At 50.0% G+C, this 23231-nt stretch overlaps 1 protein-coding gene across 1 annotated transcript in view; it reads right to left on the minus strand.

Moving 5' to 3' along the window:
- Positions 1 to 19481, minus strand: part of LOC130128626 (potassium voltage-gated channel subfamily KQT member 4) — an 82597-nt gene extending 63116 nt beyond the window's left edge. Inside the window, exon 1 of the mRNA XM_056298289.1 lies at positions 19075 to 19481. Coding sequence (XP_056154264.1) covers positions 19075 to 19376 — 302 coding nt within the window. The 5' untranslated portion in view covers positions 19377 to 19481. The remainder of the gene's footprint in view (positions 1 to 19074) is intronic.
- Between the last annotated feature and the right edge of the window lie 3750 nt (positions 19482 to 23231).

A 23231-nucleotide genomic window follows, 5' to 3' on the forward strand; every position in this document is an offset into this window, starting at 1 on the left:
TGCTATGCATGTATAGAATTTCACCTTCAGCCACTCAACATGTTCTCAACTGTCAAATAAATAACAATGAAATGCTTTCCTTTCCTTGATGCATGTGTGCTTGTGTGTGTGTGTGTGTGTGTGTGGGGGGGGGGTGTTACAATGCACATGCATGCATGAGTGCATGTGCTCGCATGTTTTCATGCAGGTTTTTGTACCTCTGTGTGTGTCTGTGTGTGTGCCTGCCTGCATGTGAATGTCCTGTCATGGGGTGAAAGTGAATAGGTGCTGGGCTGGAAATGAGGATGTCGGTATCGGGGGGTGGGGGGTGGGGGGGAACCTGACTCCCGTATGGCCATCGCAGGACAGACAGTCCAGTCCCTGAGGGGACACTTTCTGCCCCGAAAGGGGAAATTAATACAGTGACTAACCTCAGCTCTTCACCCTCCTAATCTGTCTCGATCCATCCTTTCCTCCCAAACTCCAACTCTCCTCAGTTGCTCTCTCGCCCCTCCCCAACCCTCCTCTCCCTGTCTCACCCCCCCCCCCCACACACACACACACAAGTTTGCACAGCTATCCTTATTAGGACATTGCATTGACTTCCACTCATTGTGGACAGCCTAACCCAAAACTTAACCATAACCAATTCATGCCTAACCTTAACCTTAACCTTAACCTAATCTCAATTCACACCTTACCCCCCCACCTTAACCAGGACCTCAGAAATTATGTTTTGCATCATTAGGACCGGGTTTTGGTCCCCATGAGGACTACTGGTCCCGACAAGGTTAGTGTTTATACCGGAAAAAGTCTCCAAAAGGTAACAAAACAAGCGCACACATACACACACACACACACACACACACACACACACACACACATGCACACACACACTATAATAAGCATCCCTCTCTTTTTCAATCCTTCCATTACTAGGATGTCTCTCCCTCCTTCATCTCTCCTTCACAAAACCCTTTTATTTATCTTGATGTATCTAATCTCCACCACAGCCTCCCCCTGTCCCTCTTAGGATAATGATGGGGGTGGTGGGGGGTGGTCCCCAGTCCACAGCCAAGTCCTTCCTAGACCCAGGGCCACTGTTCTTTTGCTGCCCTCTGACCTCTGACCCCGGTGGTGTGAGGGCAAGTGAAAAGAACATTTTGCCCGTACACCAGATCAGTAAAGTAACCGCCAAGTTGTTCCGTATCCCTGCCCGCAGATCTGTCTCTGCAACCCCTGCCTTCCCTCCTACGTGTCAGGTCTCTCTTCGCCGGCAGTGCCGGGGGCTCCGGGGCGAACCGGAGGGGCCGACGATGAGCTGAAGACATTTGCCGCAGAACGTGACAGGCCACCGAAAGAGACGTCAGGACACATGACAGCAGACCTTTGACCGGGTAGTGAAACACACAGGGGCCAGGTGCAAAGAGGGGGCGCGGAAAGGTTAGACTACATGGAGTGAGTCAAGAGGGAGCGCTTCAAAACGTGGTCAGATTTGTTTTCACGGGCTAAGAGAAACATCGAGACCTCCAGTCAACATGTGTGGCTACAGTAATGACATGTAATTGCAGCAGTTGACAAACAAATGCTGTTGGCACAAAAACTGTTATTGGATTTAAATGCTTTCCCCCGTCGAAGGAGGGGTTATGCTATCTAGGACAGTGGTTCCCAACCTGTGGTCTTCGCTGCCCTAAGGGGGACGGTGAAGACCACAGGGGCCCGCGAGGCCTTGCCTGTTCTGAGGTTGTGAAAAACAGATTCATAAAGTATGTTGCACAAAATCATAAAAACACACTTAGGGGATCGTTTCTAGAAAAATCTGCTCATTAATTAAGCATCGTGCTTCACGGCTAGTCCTCGCTCAGAAACATTACACCGGTGTGACCTTGACTCTCCAAGCCACAGGCCGAGCCAACAACCAGATCCATCACATGTGGAGCTCAGGGTGGTTGGGGTGGGGGCTCAGGTTTTCTTGGGGGGGTCCAAGGAAAAACAGTTTGGGAACCAATGATCTAGGGGGTTCAAAAGCCCATACTTCAACCAGACGTGGTCCTTCAAGCCCTCCCCGCCGCCCGTATCACCCCACATCCAGCCTTCTGAGGAGCCCCTGAGCAGGAGGCTGCGTTCAATGGTCGACCCTAACACTCACATTTCCCCGCAGGGCGAAAGCGCCTGCTGAAATTTCCCTGTGGAGACCAATTAAGTATTGCAATAATACACCCCCCCCCCTTTTTCTCCCCAATTGTACTTGGCTAACTACCCCACTCTTCCGAGCCGTCCCGATCACTGCTCGACCCCCTCTGCCGATCCGGGGAGGGCTCCAGACTACCACATGCCTCCTCTGATACATGTGGAGTTGCCATCTGCTTCTTTTCACCTGACAGTGAGGAGTTTCACCGGTGGGACGTAGCGCATGGGAGGATCACGCTACTCCCTCCAGCCCCCCCCCTCCCCCCGGCTGACCAGAGGAGGAGATAGTGCAGCGACCAGGACACACATCCACATCTGGCTTCCCACCCACAGACACGGCCAGTTGTGTCAGTAGGGACGCCCGACCAAGCCGGAGGTAACACGGGGATTCGAACCATCAATCCCCGTGTTGGTAGGCAACGGAACAGACCGCCATGCCACCCGGATGCCACTCATTCATTCATTCATTCACTCATTCATTCACTCATTCATTCATTCATTCATTCATCCATCCATCCATCCATCATTCAAACCGCTTATCCTACACAGGGTTGCGAGGATGTTGGAGCCTATCCCAGCAGTCACTGGGCGGCAGGCGGGGAGACACCCTGGACAGGCCGCCAGACCATCATAGGGCCAACACAGACATAGTCACACCTAGGGACAATTTAGTTCGGCCGATTCACCTGACCTACAAGTCTGTGGACTGTGGGAGGAAACCGGAGAACCCGGAGGAAACCCACGCAGACAATTCCTGTCTTGTCCAAAGTCTGGTTTCTTATTATAAAGCACATTTGCTCTTGACGAGTTTGAGGTGAAGGATGGGCCTCTCCGTCGTCCTTAGAGGAAACTGACCAGGCCGCGGTGAGGAGTCTCGTCTCAAAGCAGACGCCAGGCTGGCCTCTAAAACCTCATCTTTAAAGGCTCAAGAACACAAACCAGACACAATCCCACCAAATCATCTGCTTTGAGTTACGATCCAATCCAGTTACTCTGGCCTTAATCTTATTAGCAGCTCAATTGGATGTTAGTTCATCCTTCGCTCAAATCACAGAGATGCCAGGGGGACTCTATCAAAGAGGCCTCGCTGGAACTGAACTACTGGCGTGTCTTCACAGTAGACTCTTAAGTACTTTTTAATGAAGGCTGTAAAAAATCTACATGAATAAGGAAGCGTTTGACACAAAACAGCGTTGGACATCATTGATCTTCCGCAGTGAGCTCTGCCAGTTTAGAAGAAGTACAATCGCAGTGTTTGTGAAAGCGAGACTGTTTATGTCTTTTTGAGATCAGAGAATTCAAAGATGGTTTGAAAATATCAGAGGAGGACAAGAACTCATCCAGTCAACGACACGCCATTTGTTTTGCTGCCACGGTTTCTAACAAAAGTCTATGATAACGATAGTAAATTATATTTATTGCGCACTTACAGAGTGCTTCAGAGAGAACAAGACAACATAAAAGAACTCGTGAGAAAAAAAATTATAAACAGGTCATGAAACAAAAATAAATCCGTTAGAAGAAGATGAGTTTATCAGAGTAGGATTTCAGTGGGTATTGACGCCGAGTTTAACTGAATTACTTCTGGTTGGTGCTTCCAAAGTTTGGGGACCTTGCTGGCAAAAAGCATGATTGTTCTGGCCCGAGACAGTCCAGGTCTTTGTTAGAGGTTCTTAGACTGTGATATGGGAAATAACAGAAGCTCTGAAGTACATAATGGGATCACACCATGTACTGCTTTTAAAGTAAACAGCAGAATCTGAACGGTACAATCAGTAAAGTTTTGACTTTATCATAGCAAAAAAATAGAACAAAAACAAAAAAAGATAATAAATAATGACCATCATCATGTCTCAGGGGAGATTGTAAGAGTTGTCAGTCTATATCAATTGCAAAATGATAGTTTTGCCAGACATCCATCGTGCTACGAAGTCTGGTACGGAGAAAGCCTCTTCACCCAGCAAAAAAATAACATGACAAATTATTGTTCCAAAAATAGGTACAGTGTAGATGTCACACAGCTATAAAGGTTTAATATTTGATGCCGAGGTGGCCATGCCACTGTAGGACAGATAAGCAGCATTGTCGTTAAATATACAGCCATATGTGATAAGTGATAAATTATACATATTGTACAGTGTTACACATATTGTACAACACGATTACCTCTTTACTTGACATTTCTGCTGCAGTTCCGCATTGAAATGTGAGTTGTTATTCGCGTTAGCTGTGTCACTTGCGGGCTACCGTCGCTCACGAGGACGGTTGCTGACTTTGTTGCGATTCCCGCTGGTCACCAATAGTGGTCGCTAGAGAAAATGTTTTTACTGATTACTCCTTTAAAATCAGTTCTAAAATTCACTGGATGCCAGTATTGAGAAATTACATAAAGGCTATTTGAAGCTCTTTGTTAACGTGTGTGTGTGTGTGTGTGTGTGTGTGTGTGTGTGTGTTTGTGTGTGTGTGTGTGTGTGTATTTTTTTTACTCTATTTATCCAATATACCAGTCATTCCTAGAGACTGGGTCGCGACCCACAGGTGGGTCACAGGAGATTGTACTTGGGTCGCCAAATAAATTTGCAGAATTTCTTCCAGCCAGCCTTTTATTTGAATTACATCTGCAGTACACCTTTGAGCCACATGAGGGAGCTTGTTGGAATTTCTCCCACACCCACGGTTTCCTCCAGAAAAAGGCTGAACGGCGCCGCGTTGCGCTCTCGTCGTGTACACCGGACTGGATGCAATAGTAAAAGCAAGCAGGCCCACTTATCACATGAGCAAGGTGTAAGTTAAATTAATGTGCACAACTGGATATTTGGTGGGCCTAAAAAGATAATATTCGGGATAAGTAACTATCAAATAATGGGCCAAATGAGATTTGCCGTGGAATCGACCTGATGTGATTAACAAATGTATCGTTGACTGTTCAAAATGTGTGTCGGATGGACTGGCGGCCCAATGACTGCTGGGATAGTGTTGAGCTGGGGTGGGCAATCTTCTTGTTGCGTATGGAGGATAAGCAAAGCTTGACTTTAACGTTAGGCATATTTATTTAGGCATATACAGCAGGTCTTGGCTCTCTACTACCGACTCTTACAACACACACTGTCGCACACAGAGAACGTGGCGACGTCACATCTGAATGTACTGTAATACAATGAGTAAGGGCGCCATCAAATAACAACACTTAACACCCCCACTCGCTCTTAGCTCATTGGATTACCTGGAAAACAAAAAAAAAAAAATTAGGCTTCTCTTTACCTTGACAATGAGAACATAGTCTTTGCACTTCTAAGTGCCAAACATGTCTTGAGCAAACCTCTTTAGCTTTAGCTTGGTGGCTGGCTTCGTCATTACATCAGCGATCATTTGCTCAGTAGGACAGTATTCCAAGATTACCTTTCCATTATTTACAGTTTCCCTTATGAAGTGGTCCTCTGCCTGTTTACTGGGTTTCTGGCTAGGACTACAGTACCTTGGTTATCTTTGTACACCTTTGTTTGTGCATATTGGTATTTGTCTATACCTCTGAGTAGCTGTTCTAGGTAGATACATTCCTGTATGGCTGATGCTAAGGACATGTACTCTGCTTCGCAAGTAGGTAGTGCTACTGTCAGTTGTTTTCTTGTCTTCCATGAGATCAAAGAGCTTCCTTCACTTAGACTGACACAATAGCCTGATGTACTACGTCTGTCTGTTACATCTGATGCCCAGTCAGCATCACTGTACACTCTTAGACCTAGTTCTCTGTGTCATTTCTCTTGAAGCATAACTCCTGTTCTGCTGTACCTTTGAGGTATCTGAACATGTGTTTTACAGTGTTCTTCTGTTGGTTCAGCAAAGTGCTAAGATAGTTTACTGACTACGAAACTTATATCTGGTCGAGTGCACGTGGACAAGTAAATTAAACTTCCCACTGCCTCTCTGTATTTTCTTGGCTCTTTAATTTTTTCAGCATTTTCTGAGTACTCAAGTTTTGGCTCACATGGAGTCTCTGGACCTGCAATCCTGCATTTCAAATCTCTCTAGTATTTTGCTCACATATCTCTTCTGTGACATTTGAACTTGACCTTCTGCTTGCTCAAAATCTTTCCCTAAGAAATGTTTCAACTTTCCCAGGTCTTTCATTTTGAACCTTTCGGTGAGCATGCCTTTTACACTTTTCAGTACACCCTTGTCACTAGCTGCTATGATCAGATCGTCAACCCATTTTATCAAGATTACCTTTTCGTTATGTTTTTCTCTTGTATTCACACAGTGATCAGCGGGATTCTGTACAAAACCATTTTCACTCAAACATGTATGTAACATAGCATTCCAGTTTCTGCCTGACTGCTTTAGACCATAGAGGGACTTCTGCAACTTGCATACTAGCTTTTCACACGTTTCTGACTTTTTCTCATAACCTTCTGGTTGCTCTATATAGATTTCACAGTCAATTGGTGCATGCAAATAGGCTGTCTTAACGTCCATCTGGTGTAAGAATAGCATCTCCTGTGCTGCCTTCTGCATGACTACTCTTACACTTGTCATATCAGCTGTGGGTGAGAATGTCTCCTCGTAGTCAGTTCCTGGTTTCTGACTGTAGCCTTTTGCTATGAATCTCGCCTTGTACTTATCAGATCGATCAATGTCACACTTGAGTGTGTAGACCCATCTACCCCCCACTGCCTGTTTACCTGGTGGCAACTGGGTGAGGCTGAAGGTCTCGTTCTCCAGTGATCGCATCTCCTTGTTCATGGCATTTTTCCACTGCCTTGATTTGGTTGACGTTATGGCATCCTGGTAGGTTTGAGGAATGTCGCATACTGCTCTATAACAGAGTCCATGCATGTCTGCATTTTGTCCTCTTTATCCTCAGTCTCAAATTCCTGTAGGTGAGCTGGTCTCCCCTTGGTTCGCAGTGGGTTCCTTCTGATTACAGTCTCAGTGACGTTGCCCGGCTGTGTGCGTTCAGTCTATTCAGGTAAAGTCCCAGAAACTCCACTCTGAACACCTTGACCTGGTACATTTTCCACATTTTCATCAACAACATTTTCTTCACTGTCACTGACCCTGGGATGTACATTCCTATCACCATATTCTATGTATGACTTAGGTGTTTGTGTTTCCTTTTCTTTGGCTGTCTTGGTTGTGAACTTCACCAACCTGTGCTTTTGGACCCTCTCTGTATCTGGATAGTACACTAGATAAGCTGGGCTGTTTTTATCGTAGCCAATGAAAACACTTGCTTGCACCTACAGTCTAGCTTCCCTTTCTCTTGCTTGTAGGCAAAACACATTGATCCAAATTTCTGCAGTTTGGCTATGTTTGGTTTCTTGCCTGTGAACAGCTCGTTTGGCATTTTCTTTGTGCGCCTGCTGTAGCACCTGTTCCTCACATAAGCTGCTGTCTGCATAGCGTAGTTCCATAGCTTATCTGGTAACTCGCTTTCTATCAGTAAGCATCTGCTCATATCATAGAGAGTTCACCAACCTCTCTCTGCTGTGCCATTTTGGTGGGGTGAATAGGGTGCAGACGTCTCGTGTCTAATCCTATTCTTGGTTAACAGTGCCTGGAAGTCTTGGCTTGTAAACTCAGTGCCGTTATCTAAACAGAGACACTTGACTTCTCCGTAAGGTGCTATGTCTGATAAGAACCTTTCTGTGGCTTGCACTGTATCGCTCTTGGACCTTAGAAAATACACCAACACGGTACCTGACAGGTTGTCTGTAAAAGACTGTGCATATCTGTACCCTTCTATGCTCGGTGTTGGCATGGGACCGGCTAAGTCAGTGTGGACTACTTCTAAGGATAAGCAAAGCTTGACTCGGTTTTCTCTTTAGCCTTTAACGTTAGGCATATTTATTTAAGCAAATACACCAGGTCTTAACTCTCTACTACCGACTCTTACACTGTCGCACACAGAGAACGCGGAGACGTCACTTCTGAATGTACCGTAATACAATCAGTAAGGGCGCCATCAAATAACAACACTTAACAGATAGGCTCCAGCATCCCCGTGACCCTGAGTAAGGATAAGCGGTTTTGATAATGAATGAATGAATGAATGAATGAATTGATTGAATAGCTGCACTTAAACCTGCAGTGCGGGAGTTTTGTCTCTCCCTTCTGGCAGTGAGAATAATTACTTCTCTTCTTTCAGCGCTCTCCAACGAGGAAAACCTACACCAATGGTTATCAGTGTTTGTCCTCATCGTCAATCACTTTCTTTTATTTGACTTTAATCCTTCCGCTGAACACCGTCTTTCTTTCTTTCTCTCTTTTTTTCTGGCAGAAAACCCAACAAGCAAGCCAATCAGAGGCATGCGAAAGCTTCCATCACAAAAAAGAGCTCTGGTCTGTCGACCCGCGTGTGTGACGTAAAACGCACCCCTACGCATCACCTCCGGCGCCCCAGCGCGGGAATGTCGCCCAGGACGCCAGATTTAAAACTCCGGTATACTGCGAAATACCAAGATTTACCTGGCGGTGATGGGCTTCATCAGCACTGTGTGAACTCGTCTGGCAAGGGCTTAACCGTCACGGACATTCATTTATATGTAAAGTCCCGCACTCTAGCTTTAAACACAAGCCTACATGTTCTGATAATATAGGCATGAGCGTTTCAAAACCTTTCAACAGGAAGCCATATCTCCCGCGAACCCGTATCTCCCGCACGTTCGCGTCCCGGCTGCGGCAGTGCCTGTAGTTGCCCCCCCGAATTCGCTACATTGGTGTCAGAAGTGGGATGCGCGCGGACGCCCTTCCTGAAAGAGAGGGTTAGTGTAACGTACACGAATAAGCAGACATCGGAGCCTTTAGTCGAGTAGTTAGCGATGTCTCATGCGGTGCGGGAGATACGGGTTCGCGTGCCGGCTGTGGCGACGGTTCACGGGCTGCCCCCCCCCCCCTACAATGTTTTCAATAACACGTGCATAAAACGAAGTTGTGATTCATCGAACGTATATCTCTTCGAAATGGCTGGATTACGTATTCAAGATAATCCAAATTTATTTCAGATTTTTCCCCTTTTCTCCCAATTTAGTGGCCAATCGATCCCTATTTTAGTTCAAACCCCCACTCTCGTATTGTATGCGTTCGCCAACTGCATCTCTCCGGCCGGCAGTCTCGAATGAAACGCCTCGCCACTTCCGTAACAAGGCGAATCCAGGCCCAACCACTGCCCCCACCCCACATTCATGTGACGAACACAAGCCGACTCCGCCGCCCTTCCGAAGACAGCGTTGCTTATTATTGCTGCTTCATCGAGTCCGGCCATAGTCGGATCTGACGAGACTGGGGCGCGAACCCCGGTCCCCAGTGGGCAACTGCATCGACACAAAGCCGATGCTTAGACCGCTACACCACCGCGGACCCTGTATTCAAGATGATATAAGGTGATGAGGAAGTTGCAGTAAAAAATAGTCAGGAACAATCCGCTCCTCTCATCATTTATAGGTAAGGCCTATTGGGAATTGGGTCGCGATGGTTTGCCGTTTTTAAAAAGCGGGTCCCCCGGGGGGGGGGGCGGGGAAAATTTGGGCTCTATACGGCTCACAAATGAGCTGATCCCTGATGATCCTTTTCACCGTTTCACCTCATTGACTAAAGAGACGGAGACCTTTGAGAAAAGAGGCAACAAGCCAATCAGGAGCGGGTGGGTGAGCGGGCAGGAGGGGGGCTACACTGTTCCTTGTCAGGAGGAGAGAGAGGGAGTGACGGAAGTGGTGGAAGAGGAAAAGCAGCTACGCTATAAAAGATTGTTAATGGAGCAGAATTTACACAACCTGCTGAGGTGAACAGATAATAAAAAAAAAACAGCAGCAGCTAAATGAACCACACGCGGCCAATCTGCAGTCACGAGCAGGTTAAACACACGAAGTGCCGAGTGGCTTTCTCCCTGTACTGCTCTCTCTCTGTCTCTGTCTCTGTCTCTGTCTCTCTCTCTCTCTCTCTCTCTCTCTCTCTCTCTCTCTCTCTCTCTCTCTCTCTCTCTCTCTCTCTCTCTCTCTCTCTCTCTCTCGCCTTCCCTTTTTCACCTCTCACTTAGTCATCAATAAAAACTCATTCGTATGCTGAATGAAAAGGCAAACATCAAAACAAAAAGCTCCTTTCCGATGTAATTCAGCACATTAATAATGGAAAAAAATATATACGTCTACCAGGCATTGGGGGGAAGTTTGGAGGTTGTTTTGGGGGTGGGTGGTTTTAGTGGAATTTGCCACGTGGCTGAAAAACTGGGAAGGCGGATGTTGAACCTAACTGGTTGTGATACCAAACTGGTTGACGCGGTCGCCTTCACTAAGCGAAACAACCCAACCCTGGTAAGAGAGGGATGGATGGAGGAGAGAGATGATGGAGGAGGAGAGGGATGGATGGAGGAGGAGAAGGATGATGGAGGAGGAGAGGAATGGACGGAGGACAGGGATGGGTGGAGGAGGAGAGAGCTGGACGGAGGAGGATGGATGGAGGAGTGGGATGGACAGAGGAGGAGAGGGATGGATGGAGGGGCCTCTGTGAAACACATCTGTCCGCATTGCGAGAGACGTCAGCTTGTTATTGTCAGGTGGCCGCTTCGCCCGTCACAGAAAGCCTCCGTAGGCCGGCGCACGTTGACGGAGCACGCCATCGATTTCAGCTTCACTTATTCAAACATCCATTCAGACACCCGACTCCGTCCCCGGGCGAACTTTGTGAGTCGCGGAGGTCACGGAGAGGCTGCCGACCGGAGCGGAGAGAGGAGTTGTGTGGCAGGGTATCTTCCCTCACATCTATAAATAATGTGGCTTTAAGTTCAAGCTTTCATAAACAGACACCATCTCTGGTGCCTGTGCCATAAAAGGTTAAAAGGAAGAGATTTCCCACAGGCCAGGTCTGACAGACACGCAGGACCAGAGACCCTCCGGCGGTGAGGGGGGCAAAGTGAGCAGACACGACTCGTCTTGCACCAGAAATGAACAGGCGTTTCGTTAATCCGGTGTTTCAGGTTAGACCAAGTGGGAGAGAGAGAGCGAGAGACAGACAGACAGACAGAGATAGAGACAGAGCGAGAGAGAGAGAGGAGCGAGAGAGAGAGAGGTGGAGAGAGAGGGAGAGAGAAAGCGAGAGGGAGCCAGAGAGAGAGGGAGACAGAGAGCGATAGGGGGAGAGAAAGCGAAGGAGGGGGACAGAGAGAGCGAGAGAGGGGAGAGAGAAGAGAGAGCGAATGAGAGAGATGGAGACAGAGAGAGAGAGCGAGAGAGCGACAGAGATGGAGACAGAGAGAGAGAAAGACAGAGAGAAGTGGACATAGAGAGACAGAAAGGGGGGTGGGGGGTCCAACATCACTGTTGGGACGAATGATTGCCACGTAGAATTTCTTAAAAGCATAAACAATGCATTATTAAAAGCTGTAAAGGCATAGCGAGCACTAAAGCTCGTGCAACTTCCCCATGCAGCTGTGCAGCAGCGGCGGCATGAGTGCGTGTGGGAGCCAGCGTGCGGCTGCATGTTTACACTCAAATATGAGCAGTTCACAAGAAAGTGGTTACCTGGCACTTCGTATGAGCAGCAGAGGAACTCGGGTCTAGTTTAAACAGAGCTCAGAAGAGAGTAACACACCACTCCTCGGGACTGATTTTTGCATATTTTAATTACGTCGTCATACCGGGTTAGAGTAAAACTCTTCTTCATCAGAAAAAACAAAAACTATTTCTAGATCCATTCTATTCTTATCCCCCCCCCCATACCCTAACTGACTATCTACATCTATAATGTCCAAGTTACGGTCATTCTCATTTATACTTCTCATTCGTGTCTCTGCTCCTCCTTTCCGAGACATCAATAATACATGGCCGGTATATTTTCACCCTCCATAAAACCAATCAATCACTCCGGCCGGTCCTGGCTCGCTCTCGCATCCAACCTACAGTGTCCGTGCAGGTGCCATGATGGATTATGGCAACTCTGAGCCCAGGTTAAGACGGCGAACGCGCACTTCTTTGGCTTTGTCTACCCACGGTGTCGTTTAAGCCCTAGGAGGTACGGCTTCATTCCGGCATCCCGATTTTAGAACGGACCTCTGTGGGCCAGCGCAGCGGCACGCGCGGGTCGTCTATATGTGGCACGCGCCGCCTCCGCTGGAAACGGACTAGGGGTGAAAGGTGAAGGGAAACACTGGACTCGATCCTTCTCAGTGTCTTTCGTCGGCCAAATTGGCATAGCACACAAAAACACACAAGGACACACCACACCACACACGCACACACACACACCACCACCACCACCACAAATATACACACAATCACCGTTTGTCCGCTGCTCTCGGGGCGCACGACCCCCCCCCTGCCCAATGCACACATATACTGCTGGAACACGGTGTTTAGCTGCCACACGTGTTATTAATGTCATTATTTGATATCTTTTACGTAGTTTATTTTCATGAATATTGATTTGTTTTGAATTAAAACTACGCCGGAAGTACGTTTACGTTCCATGTTGCACAGGGACACATTTAGCCGTTGCACTTTCCTCCCAGAAGAAACGTGAAGCGGGAGAGGTGTTTGTACTCCTCCTGGAAGTTTGAGTTATAACAAGTGATGTTGCTCGTTCCCTCGTGGTTGTGTGCAGCCAGGGAGGTATGTGTATTTGCGTGTTTTGTGTTTCGGCGCGCATATTTATCGTTGTGTTTCTGCCGTTTGCGTGTGATGGGAAGGCGTGCTTGCTCCGGGCCTTGTCGTGTATTTGAACCGTTCGACGATGGATTTGACGACGGTGATGTTGAAGTGCGAGTAAAATGCATAAATCCACCAGTAACAGAAGAACCACGGCGTCGTATACGTCCTGGAGGGAGTGATGCAATAGGTGTCGTATACTTCCTGGAGGGAGTGATACAGTGGTCATGGGTTACGTTACCTACAATACAACTGCAATTGCACACGTGCACGCACGCACGCACACACAAATAAACACTGTCGCCAGTTTCTTGGGGTCTCTGCGCTCCCCATTCACCGCGGACCAACGGGGACAAACACCCCGTTTACGCTTGGTTTTAAAATGCGTTTTGGGCGATCGGATCCCAAGTGGACACCGCGAGACACATCGCCGTTTACACCTGTGTCTATCATGCGTCTCCAAATGCGTCCTGCTGACCACTTGTGATCAGAAGAAGAAGAAGAAGATCAGGACGCATTAGCGTTTACACTACAAAAGATATGAGGTCAAATGCGTCCCAGACCACCTCGGCAAGTGGTTTGAGTAACCGGTTCACCAAACGTTTTGGTGGTCGTTTACGCTTTGTATTTAGCTCTGTCCAAAACGCATTTTAAAACCAAGTGTAAACGGGGTCCTAGAGAGACGACGGAGGAAGTCAGAGTTGGGTTTAATCCACCCAGGCGAGCAGACAAAGCCATCCGCTGACGTCACGGCCTCACTGCAGGTGATGCAGACCGAGAAGATTTCAGGGGTGACAAATAGGTCTCCGGCTTTTAGTGTGGGTGAGGGAAGGGGGCCATTTGACGACGAGGGGCACTTTAACGGGTTTTAACGGTCCACGCACCATTTAAACCCCAGGCTCGGGGAAAGCAAAGAATAAAAAACTCACCCGTGTGTCTAAGCAACCGATTAGGTTAGTGAGCAAAGGAATTCATCCTCACAAAGGGATGTAGGAGTTCCCAGAAAGGCAATTGTTTCTTTTAATGAGTCTCTAACACCCCCACCCCCCACACACACACACATATTAGATAAGTCTGTTCACCCTTCACTAACTATTGCCAGGGGAGGAGAGAAGAGGAGGTGAAGACAAAGGCAACTTTATTTAAATGCTGTCTCACAGCGGTTGTGAGGTGGAAAAGTTGTGTTTGAGTGTTCGGGGAAGCGGCGTGTTCGACAGCGGTTGCTGGAGTGAAAGGGGCTCCTGCACGCAGATGTGAAGCACAATAGTGTAATTTAAACCGTTTGGGATGGAGGATGTTAGAAAAGCCCAAGCCTGGTCTGGGGGGGGGGGGGGTCCAGCCTTCATCCTAGACAAGGCATCTAATCCTGTGTGCAGCTGTTGCATCGAAAAAGAAAAAGAAGTTCTTGAGGTGGTGGAGGGGTGCCTTGTGCACAAATATCACAATGAAGGGGCCACTTCAAAACTTGTACACCCACGTGCACAAACACACGCGCCTGCAGGAAGGGGCTCTCTAGAAACAAGACATCTGCTCCAGCATCCCTCCCCTTCACATCGCAGGGCTAATGAGAGGATCACGGGATGTTAGCGCTGCAACCGACACAGCACTTTACGGCTCCATCCAATTACGATAGATCAGCGACGGCTTAATTGAGCTTCCTCATACAATAAAAATTTCTTTGCACGTGGCACGGCTCTCAGCATGCTGAATGCATCATGTGTCATCAATCAAAACACAGGCGGCTCATGCGAGGGGATCTGTGCACAGTGCACACTCGGGCATATGTATACCCCTCATATTTCATGTCAAAGGGCAAGGGGACTCCATCCATCCATCCATCCATTATCCAAACCGCTTACCCTGCTCTCAGGGTCGTGGGGATGCTGGAGCTTATCCCAGCAGTCATTGCCCACATAGCAAAATTGCTGTGGCCCAGACCAGTCCCACACCCGACACTTCATCCGGCCCACATACCGCGTGAAATGATGGCACTTGGGCCGTCCGCTCCTGTTTGCCAGATCTGGGCCAGAACCAAGCCATAGCAATGCCGCATGTGCCACATATTTGTCGAAGGTGGTCCATATTTGTTTTGTGATATTTGGGCCATATTCACCATTTACCACACAGGCCACTTCAGGGTCACATCCAGATTACATGTTGCCGAGAGCACCGCATCTTTGCCAAAAAAGGCCCACATTTGATTTGGCATATTTGGGCCATATTTGCTATTATACCAGTGGGCCACTTCAGGCTCCATTTTGTGAGGGCCAGAAGAAGGCCATCAGGGCCGCATCGTTGTCTGAAGTGGCCCACATCCAGATGCCATCTGGACAGGCCGCCCTGGACAGGCCGCCAGGCAATCACAGGGCCCACACATTCACACATTCACACCTAGGGACAATCTAGTACGGCCAAGTCTTTGGACTGTGGGAGGAAACCGGAGCACCCAGAGGAAACCCACACACACAGGGAGAACATGCAAACTCCACACAGAGGACGACCCCCAAGGTTGGACTACCCCGGGGCTCGAACCCAGGACCTTCTTGCTGTGAGGTGACCGTTTTAACTACTGCGCCACCATGTCGCCGGACAGGGGACTCGCCAAACAGAATTCTTTACTTTAGACAAGACAAGAGACCTTATTTGCCATCTGCACAGATACCAGTAGTAGTACAAGTGCATTGGATTTCTTGTACGGTTCCCTCGGTCAGTTCACAAAAAAAACAAAAACAAAAGGACACATGGACAGATTGACATAAAGGACAGGCTACTTTAAGACGAGATGACTCCTGCCAAAAATCCCCACTTCAACAGAAAATGCTCGGGATGTGTTTCCATTACCTAAAATGCAAAATAAATGAATAAGCTGGAGTTTTCGGTTTAAGATTAAATCGAGAGAATGTTGCAGAGGGAGCGTCAGTAGGTTGTCTGCAGCAGCAGCAGCAGCAGCACCTGTGTGTTTCGTTTCGGTGTGCGTGCGTGTTGCTGTGAACGCAGGCGCGCGCCGCTCTCTGCACGTGTGTGCCTTTTGCACACCTGTAACCGGGCGCATAGTTTCCTGTGCGCGCACGTGTTGGCACAGTCCTGAGCGAGGCAGTTGGGCTGCTTTATTCTCAGCTGCGGCGCACCGTTGACATCCATTAACACCACAGACAGAAAGCAGTCTGCCACGGAGGCAGCTTTACTTCACAGACCGAGTCCCAGTCCAGTCTTGAGGCTGTGGCATGTGAAACATGAGCCGGGCACCTCGGAGCGCCTGCCCTGCCTCTCTGACAGAGGAATAACAACAACGGTGGAGCTGCCATCCACTCTTGACACCCTCTAATGTCACGGAGAATGTCACTGGCAGCCACCCAGCAAAGGTCGCCGCTACAAATGAGAGCCATACACGGTGTCGACGGTGGTAAACATTGTTTTGTTTTATGGATTTTCCCCTCTTTTTTTCTCCCCGGTTGTTCCGACCAATTACCCCACTCTTCCGAACCATCCCAGTCGCACCTCCCCGCCCCCGCTGATCCGGGGAGGGCTGCAGACTACCACTGTCGCCAGCCGCTTCTTTCACCTGACAGTGAGGAGTTTCGCCAGGGGGGCGTAGCGCGTGGGAGGATCACGCTATTCCCCCCCCCCGTTCCCCCGACCGACCAGAGGAGGCGCTAGTGCAGCGACCAGGACACATACCCACATCCGGCTTCCCGCCCGCAGGCACGGCCAATTGTGTCTGTAGGGACGCCCGACCAAGCGAGGGGTAACACGGAGATTCGAACCAGCGATCCCCGTGTTGGTAGGCAACGGAATAGACCGCCACGCCACCCGGACGCCCGGTAAACATTGTTGTTTGTGAGTGTTTGCCGTTAGTTGTTTTAAGAGTGTAGTCTCACATGTGAGCAGAAAAACAAGACGGGAAGGAGGAGAAAAGACTGAAGAGAAGTGAAAGACGGGTTCAGGTCCAGCGGGGCCTGTCGCATACTTGCACAAATGCAAATGTACCACAAGCCTATATAGGGTCCACATGGACGTATGGTGAGAAACAATTTGCGGAGCGGAGGCTCTGGAAAGGGGTTTCCCTCTGGTGTAAACACATGATGACACTGGCAAAGAAACAGCTGCACTCGTCTTCATCACGACCCACAAGGCACAAGGCGGGGCCCAACAAGGAAGTCCTGCACACGAGCCTGTGTCCTCCACTGTATGTGCCGGACACAGATGCAGCTGGTAAACTGCTGCTGTCCGAGAAGCGTCCTGTGCTTCACTTCCAAAGAGTCGGAACCAGGAGGCAGCTGAGACTAGAGTTGCAGACAGACACGTAAGACGCAGGTTAAAGAGACACGTGTCATGCACACTGCAAGATGCATCAAATAGCCAACCAAAGATCAGAAATAATAGCCAAGGTTGTAAAAAAAAAAAAAAAACAAGTCAAAGGAAAAGTGTTGGTCCATGGATTTTCCCACCAATTTTGCCACCCACCTCAAAATCCTGTATGACCTTATCCAAGAGGTTTAATTATAAACCGATTAAAAACGTTTCTTGCCCGCAACCCTGGCCCTGACTAAACGGATATGGATGGGTGGCTGGATTATTAGAAATGCGTCAGTTGATCTGAGAGTTAACAAACAGCGTCACTTTGGCCAACTGCGAGGTCAATAGAGCTTGTGTTGTGGTGGGAGTCTGGTTTTTTTTGTGCGCTGGTGCATTGAGTCAGGGGCCGGCCCCCACATGGCTCCCATAGACTCCTGACAGTTGGCCTGTCACAGGGGAGGAGCCCCCTCTAGCAATGACCTCATGATTTTCCAATGTGTGAATTGAATACTGTGGGATTTGACAGGATTATTCATACAGCATAGGTCGTATGTGGCAAGGCCCTTTGAAGCCGTATTACATGGCCTTCAGGACCAGGAGGGTGGCTTTAACAAGAGCTTCTTCTCTACACAAACACAGCCTGTAACAGCCACACTGTGACTTATTTCTATAAAAATGATCAGGACCACTTTTATTTGTCCACTTCATGCACTTGCGTACATGAAATGCAACAAAATGCCGCCCCCCCCCCCAGCCCACAGCAGCACAACACAAAGTACCAAAACACATCCAAAAACTACGAGAACACACATACCCGAACTAACACATACAAAAAAAATCCCCGTCCAACGGAACGAACGCCGGTCTGCATGGGCTAGCAGTTAGCTTAGCCCGCCCCGCTTCCGAGTCCCGTCAGACCGCCCTTGGCGTTTCCTCCTCGGGCGCAGCTCCAGGCGGGGGCCGTGGTCCCCGGGCCCACCGGGCGAGGGAGACCAAGCCCTCCCAGCCAGGCAGCCTCGACAACACCTCCCCGCACTCCTCACGACGACATCAAAAACACCACAGCCGACGCCAGGCGAGGCCGCCGCCGCCGCCAGACCGCCCTCGGTCTGCACGGGCTAGCAGTTAGCCTAGCCTGCCCCGCTCTCCCAGCCATCAAACGAAGACAAAACCTAGACGCAAGCGGGGACAAGGACGCTGCATGGACGGCACTGGGTGAGGCCGTCGCAAATGTGAATCCGCGCCGCCAGCTTGCCACACCGGCACTGGGTTGAGGCCGCTGCAAACGCCAATTGGCGCAGCCATCTTGCCACACCGGAACATTGGTTCATTTTCAGTGTTCGTTTCATAATGAGGTTATTTCATCGACATGCAATAAGTTCTTCACTTGAATTGTCAGAGAAGTGCTGCAGCAAAACCCACGAGGAGAGTTTCCCCTCACACGCTATTCACTCAGCACTCAGGCCAATTTGCAGCGAGACCATTAAAAACTACGGAGACGCGAAGGAAACTGTGGAGTAACTGAAGTGAATGAATACCCGCAGGGAATCAACAGTTTCACGGTGGCCGCGGGGGCTCCCCCCTCTGTAATAAAGGTGTCAATTTATCCCCTGTGATTTTTTTGGACAAATTGAATTAGTTGCTGTGATTTAATCAGCCGGAGACTTGGGGCGAACTGAGCGGGAGACCTCATGTTGGGATGATGCATGACCCACATAGGCCTGTACCGCCGAGTAAGCAACACCACGCGGTTAATTGGAAAATCCATCAGATGAAATCTGCATATGTATTGGCCCAACCACCTGATATGGAAGACTTTAGAAAACATCGCATGGCAAGTTCGAAGTCTCTAAAAGGCGTCAAAAGCCGCGTTTTGCACAAAAACGAAACGCACTAAAACAAACAGCTGGGACGCCGCGCGTCATGATGGATAGACAGTCAACCCTTGCGGTTGTAACGGGACGGGTGAACTCACATGAAAGCGTGGTAGATGAACGCCCATCCCCGGGGTCTCTCCAGCACGTTGTATAAGCAGTTCTGCAACTTTCGGTACTGCTTGTTGGAGGCGGTGGTGTTGGCCCGGGGTCCGGGGGGCCCCGGCAGCGGGGTGCCCAGCAGTCCGGTGCGGTGCGACGGAGCTCCGCGCTCCGGCGTGGAGGGCTCGCTCCTCTCCGTGTGGACGGCGGTGAGAGCCACGAACTCGACCCGCCTGTCGTCGCTGGGCGCCGGGGGCACCAGCATCCTGATGCCGCCGTTGTTGGACGGACTTCCCAACATGTTCCGTCTTGTTCGTCGGCTTCGTGCGACGCGGACTACATGTAGGGTGTTCCGCTGGCTCCGCCGGGCAGGATCACACGGAGCAAAGTTTGGACAACAAAGTCATAGTCCTTGTCCGAGTTGACGCTGACTAAAAAAATTTAAAAAAAAGAAGAAGAAGAAGAAGAAGAAAGGAAAGAAAGAAAAGGAAAAGAAAAGAAACCGCTCCCCGGTGTGTCGGTGGCTTGGTTCGGCGGCGGAGAGGAAACAAGTTATCAGCGGATCAAGTCGCGGTGGCCGCCGGGGCTGCGGTGCCGCGCTGCTGCTGCTGCTGCGCGCGGAGCATGGCTGAGCCTCGGACGCCGCGCAAGAGAAGTAAACACACACCGCCGCCAGTCCGAACGCCCCACGAGCTGTGGACGGGCGAGGTGCCCGCGAGATGCAGCCAGGTTGCACACCAATGGAGCACACCAGGCAGGGCCGCGGGTATCGAACCCTAAAACAAGGAGCGATACGTACGCACACACATGCTTATACAGTACATCAGTGGACGCGCGCTGCAGTTGTTCTACTCATACGCAGCCTTCTCTCATTAACTTCATCATCATCATCGTCATTGTTATTGTTATTGTTATTATTCAGAGTTCCTTAAATGTCCAGCCGAGTCTCTCCTCTCTCCCTCCTCGTGCGTTCTGATTGGGTCCGGCGAGGCGGAGCGCGCTCGTCAAGTATAGAGGCAAAACCAGCGTGATGTCACGAAGACCAGAGACAGGCGCGAAGTAAAACTCCGGCTTCCAGTCGGTGACCAACGAAACTTGCCCGAAACTTGGAGGGCGGTTGGGTGGGTGGGTAGGTGGAGGGGTGGGGTGGGGTGGGGGGTGGAGGGGGGGTTACAGCCTCGGAAAGTTTGGCAGCGAACGGCCCAGCCGATGAAAGTGAACCGGCGATTTAAAACGAATGGGTGTTGAGATGTGGACCGGACCGGACTGCACTGGACTGGACTGAACTGGACTCAGTGACGGTCGAGAGAGAGAGCGAGAGAGGCCAAACTAATATGCACAGTAATAGCAGTTTCCTCTAAATTTAAATTGAATATAAACGCAATGACCGCTTGGAAGGAAGAAAAGCAGCGGGCCCGGGTGACTGACACCGGGACTGGGTTCAGGTTCTGGGACTGCGGCACATTTCTCAGTAACATTTGTCCTCATTTAAATGAAATTGTCAGTAGTGCCATTGCTTGTTTGTTTCGGGGCAGAGCACAGAAGCTATGGCTAAAGGTTTGGATCACCAGAAACAGGTGCAGGGGTGTGTGTGTGGGGGGGGGAGGCACACACGTGACTGTCCACAGTCACCACATGCAGCGGGACAAACCTTCCTACATCTATGACCCCGATGCGGGGAGGTCACCCGCTGAGAGGTGGTGTTGTTTTTAATGCTGGGGAGTGAGGTGGTCCCCGGGACCCCTCTCGGCCCGGCCGTGTCGTGTCGTCTCGCTGGCACGCAGGACTTCACCAGATGCCCCCTCGCAGCCTCGCTATGATCTATTTTTCCAGCTCCCAGCTATGTTTAGACAAGAAGATGTACCGGATTACCTATAAACCCAGAGATACTGCCGGTTAAACTCCAGAGAAGAAAATGATGGAGAGGCCTGATAGAGTTTTTGGTAAGCCAGACCGGGAGAGTAAACGTCCTTTCTTCCTCCACACCCATCATTATTTCCACTGACCAAATAAGGGAGCTTTGGTCACAACTTTAAGGCCACGACAGTGCCACGTATGGTTTATTGGTTTATACACACACACACACACACACACACACACACACACACATATATATATATATATATATATAAGCAGTGGCGTCATAGTGTGTGTGGGGGGGCCTACCAGGATCCAGAAAGGGGGGGGCGCCTCGGGAAGCCTGGAATCAAAAGGTTTTTTTTTTTTGGTGGTTTGTACATTTTTATTTCTAACTAATTTGTGTCATAACGGCCCTGTGATGGCCTGGCGGCCTGTCCAGGGTGTCTCCTCGCCTGCCGCCCAATGACTGCTGGGATAGGCTGCAGCATCCCCGCGACCCTGGGAGCAGGATAAGCGGTTCGGATAATGGATGGATGGATAGTGTCCTAACTTCAGTTAAAATTCGTTCAATACATCGGTTGAGGGACTTAAAGAAAACAGTGGAGGCTGCCTGGGGCCCCTCTCACCCCTCTCCGAGGCCCCCCTCACCCCTTACAAAAGGTGCAAAATGGCCCCTCACGAGCATCCCTCAATGCAAACGATTGGACTTTAAAGATCTAATAATCGATGACTCTGCAAACAGGAAGTCCCGTCAGTGGGCATTTACTGTGGAATGAACATCACGGGTGTCAGCGTCAGTACCCCAAGATGCACCAAAGTTTGAAGTGATACTGTACATTTGTTCAGTCACTGCAAGGTAGTTAAGTTAGGTTAAGTTAATTTACTGTGATTGTAAATAATATACAGGATGCTAGAACTAAAAAAAAAAGGTTTGCGCGAGAGACAAAAGAGGAAAGGGGCCCACAGAGACCGCTTACGTACAGGGCCCAGAATTTTGTGCTACGCCCCTGTTTATAAGTACAGCGGTGGACCCGTGGAGCAGGCAGCCAAGGCAGGACAGATACCGTCCAGGACTATCATAACACCGCGGTATCGTTTCCTGACTTGCCTGGGCATTAGCAAGGGCAGAGAGATAAGCAAAGCGTCGCCTGCCGTGCGTTGCAGCGCAAAGGCCCCTGGGAAAAGCCTGCAGAGCGTATCTGTTTCACGTTCCTGAACACCGCCCGGGTCTCCGCCCGCAACTGGAAACGTGGAGAGACCGGCCGGACGATAAATCCTCACACCTTCAGCGGCCGAGACGCATGGGCGGTCCAGGACCGACGCGGCGCTGGGGGGGGGGGGGGGTTGGTTGCTCGTGCCAGCAGACTGGGTCCTCCGTGCGCGGCGGGCGTGTACAGAAGATGGCGGGCTGCGGAATGAGCGGAGGGAATGCGGGGTCTGTCACGAGTCACAAATCTCCACATTATTCCCAGGACCTGCTCCTCTTACGTAACGCAACACCACGCATCCTCGCGCCACCGCTGCCGGGAGAGAGTGCCCCGGACGCACAAGCGGAAGAGGAATGGGCTCGAACGCTCCGTAGCGCACCCTGCCTGTTGTGAAACTCAAACCCATGCGCAAATGCTGGGTAACACCCCCCCCCCCCGCCTCATTTAATAGACCTCAGCATCCGTGCTGGTCACTCGCTCTCATTTCCTGTGATGTAGTTTTGTTTTGTTTTTGTGCACCAGTTTAAGACATAATCACCCCCAGGGCAATACTCATGACCCCGGGGGTGATTATTTATCATTTGTTTCAATGTATTTGATTATTTTTCAATGTATCAAACACAGAACACACGTAAATGGGCTGCGTTTATATAGCGCTTTTTTGGGGGGGGGGGGGGATTTTTCCCCACTTTTCTCCCCAAATGTACCTGGCCAATTACCCCACTCTTCCGCGCCGTCCCGGTCGCTGCTCCACCCCCTCTGCCGATCCGGGGAGGGCTGCAGACTACCACATGTCTCCTCCCATACATGTGGAGTCACCAGCCGCTTCTTTTCACATGACAGTGAGGAGTTTCGCCAGCGGGACGTAGCACGTGGGAGGATCACGCTATTCTTCCCAGTTCCGCGTCGTCGTCGTCGCCCCCCCCCCCCGAACAGGCGCCTTGACCGACCAGAGGAGGCGCTAGTGCAGCGACCAGGACACATGCCCACATCCGGCTTCCCACCCGCAGGCACGGCCAATTGTGTCTGTAGGGATACTCCACCAAGCACTAGCAATCGCTGCACTAGCGCCTCCTCTGGTCGGTCGG

Source organism: Lampris incognitus, chromosome 18 (assembly GCF_029633865.1).
Source record: "Lampris incognitus isolate fLamInc1 chromosome 18, fLamInc1.hap2, whole genome shotgun sequence".
Taxonomy (NCBI): Eukaryota; Metazoa; Chordata; class Actinopteri; order Lampriformes; family Lampridae; genus Lampris; species Lampris incognitus.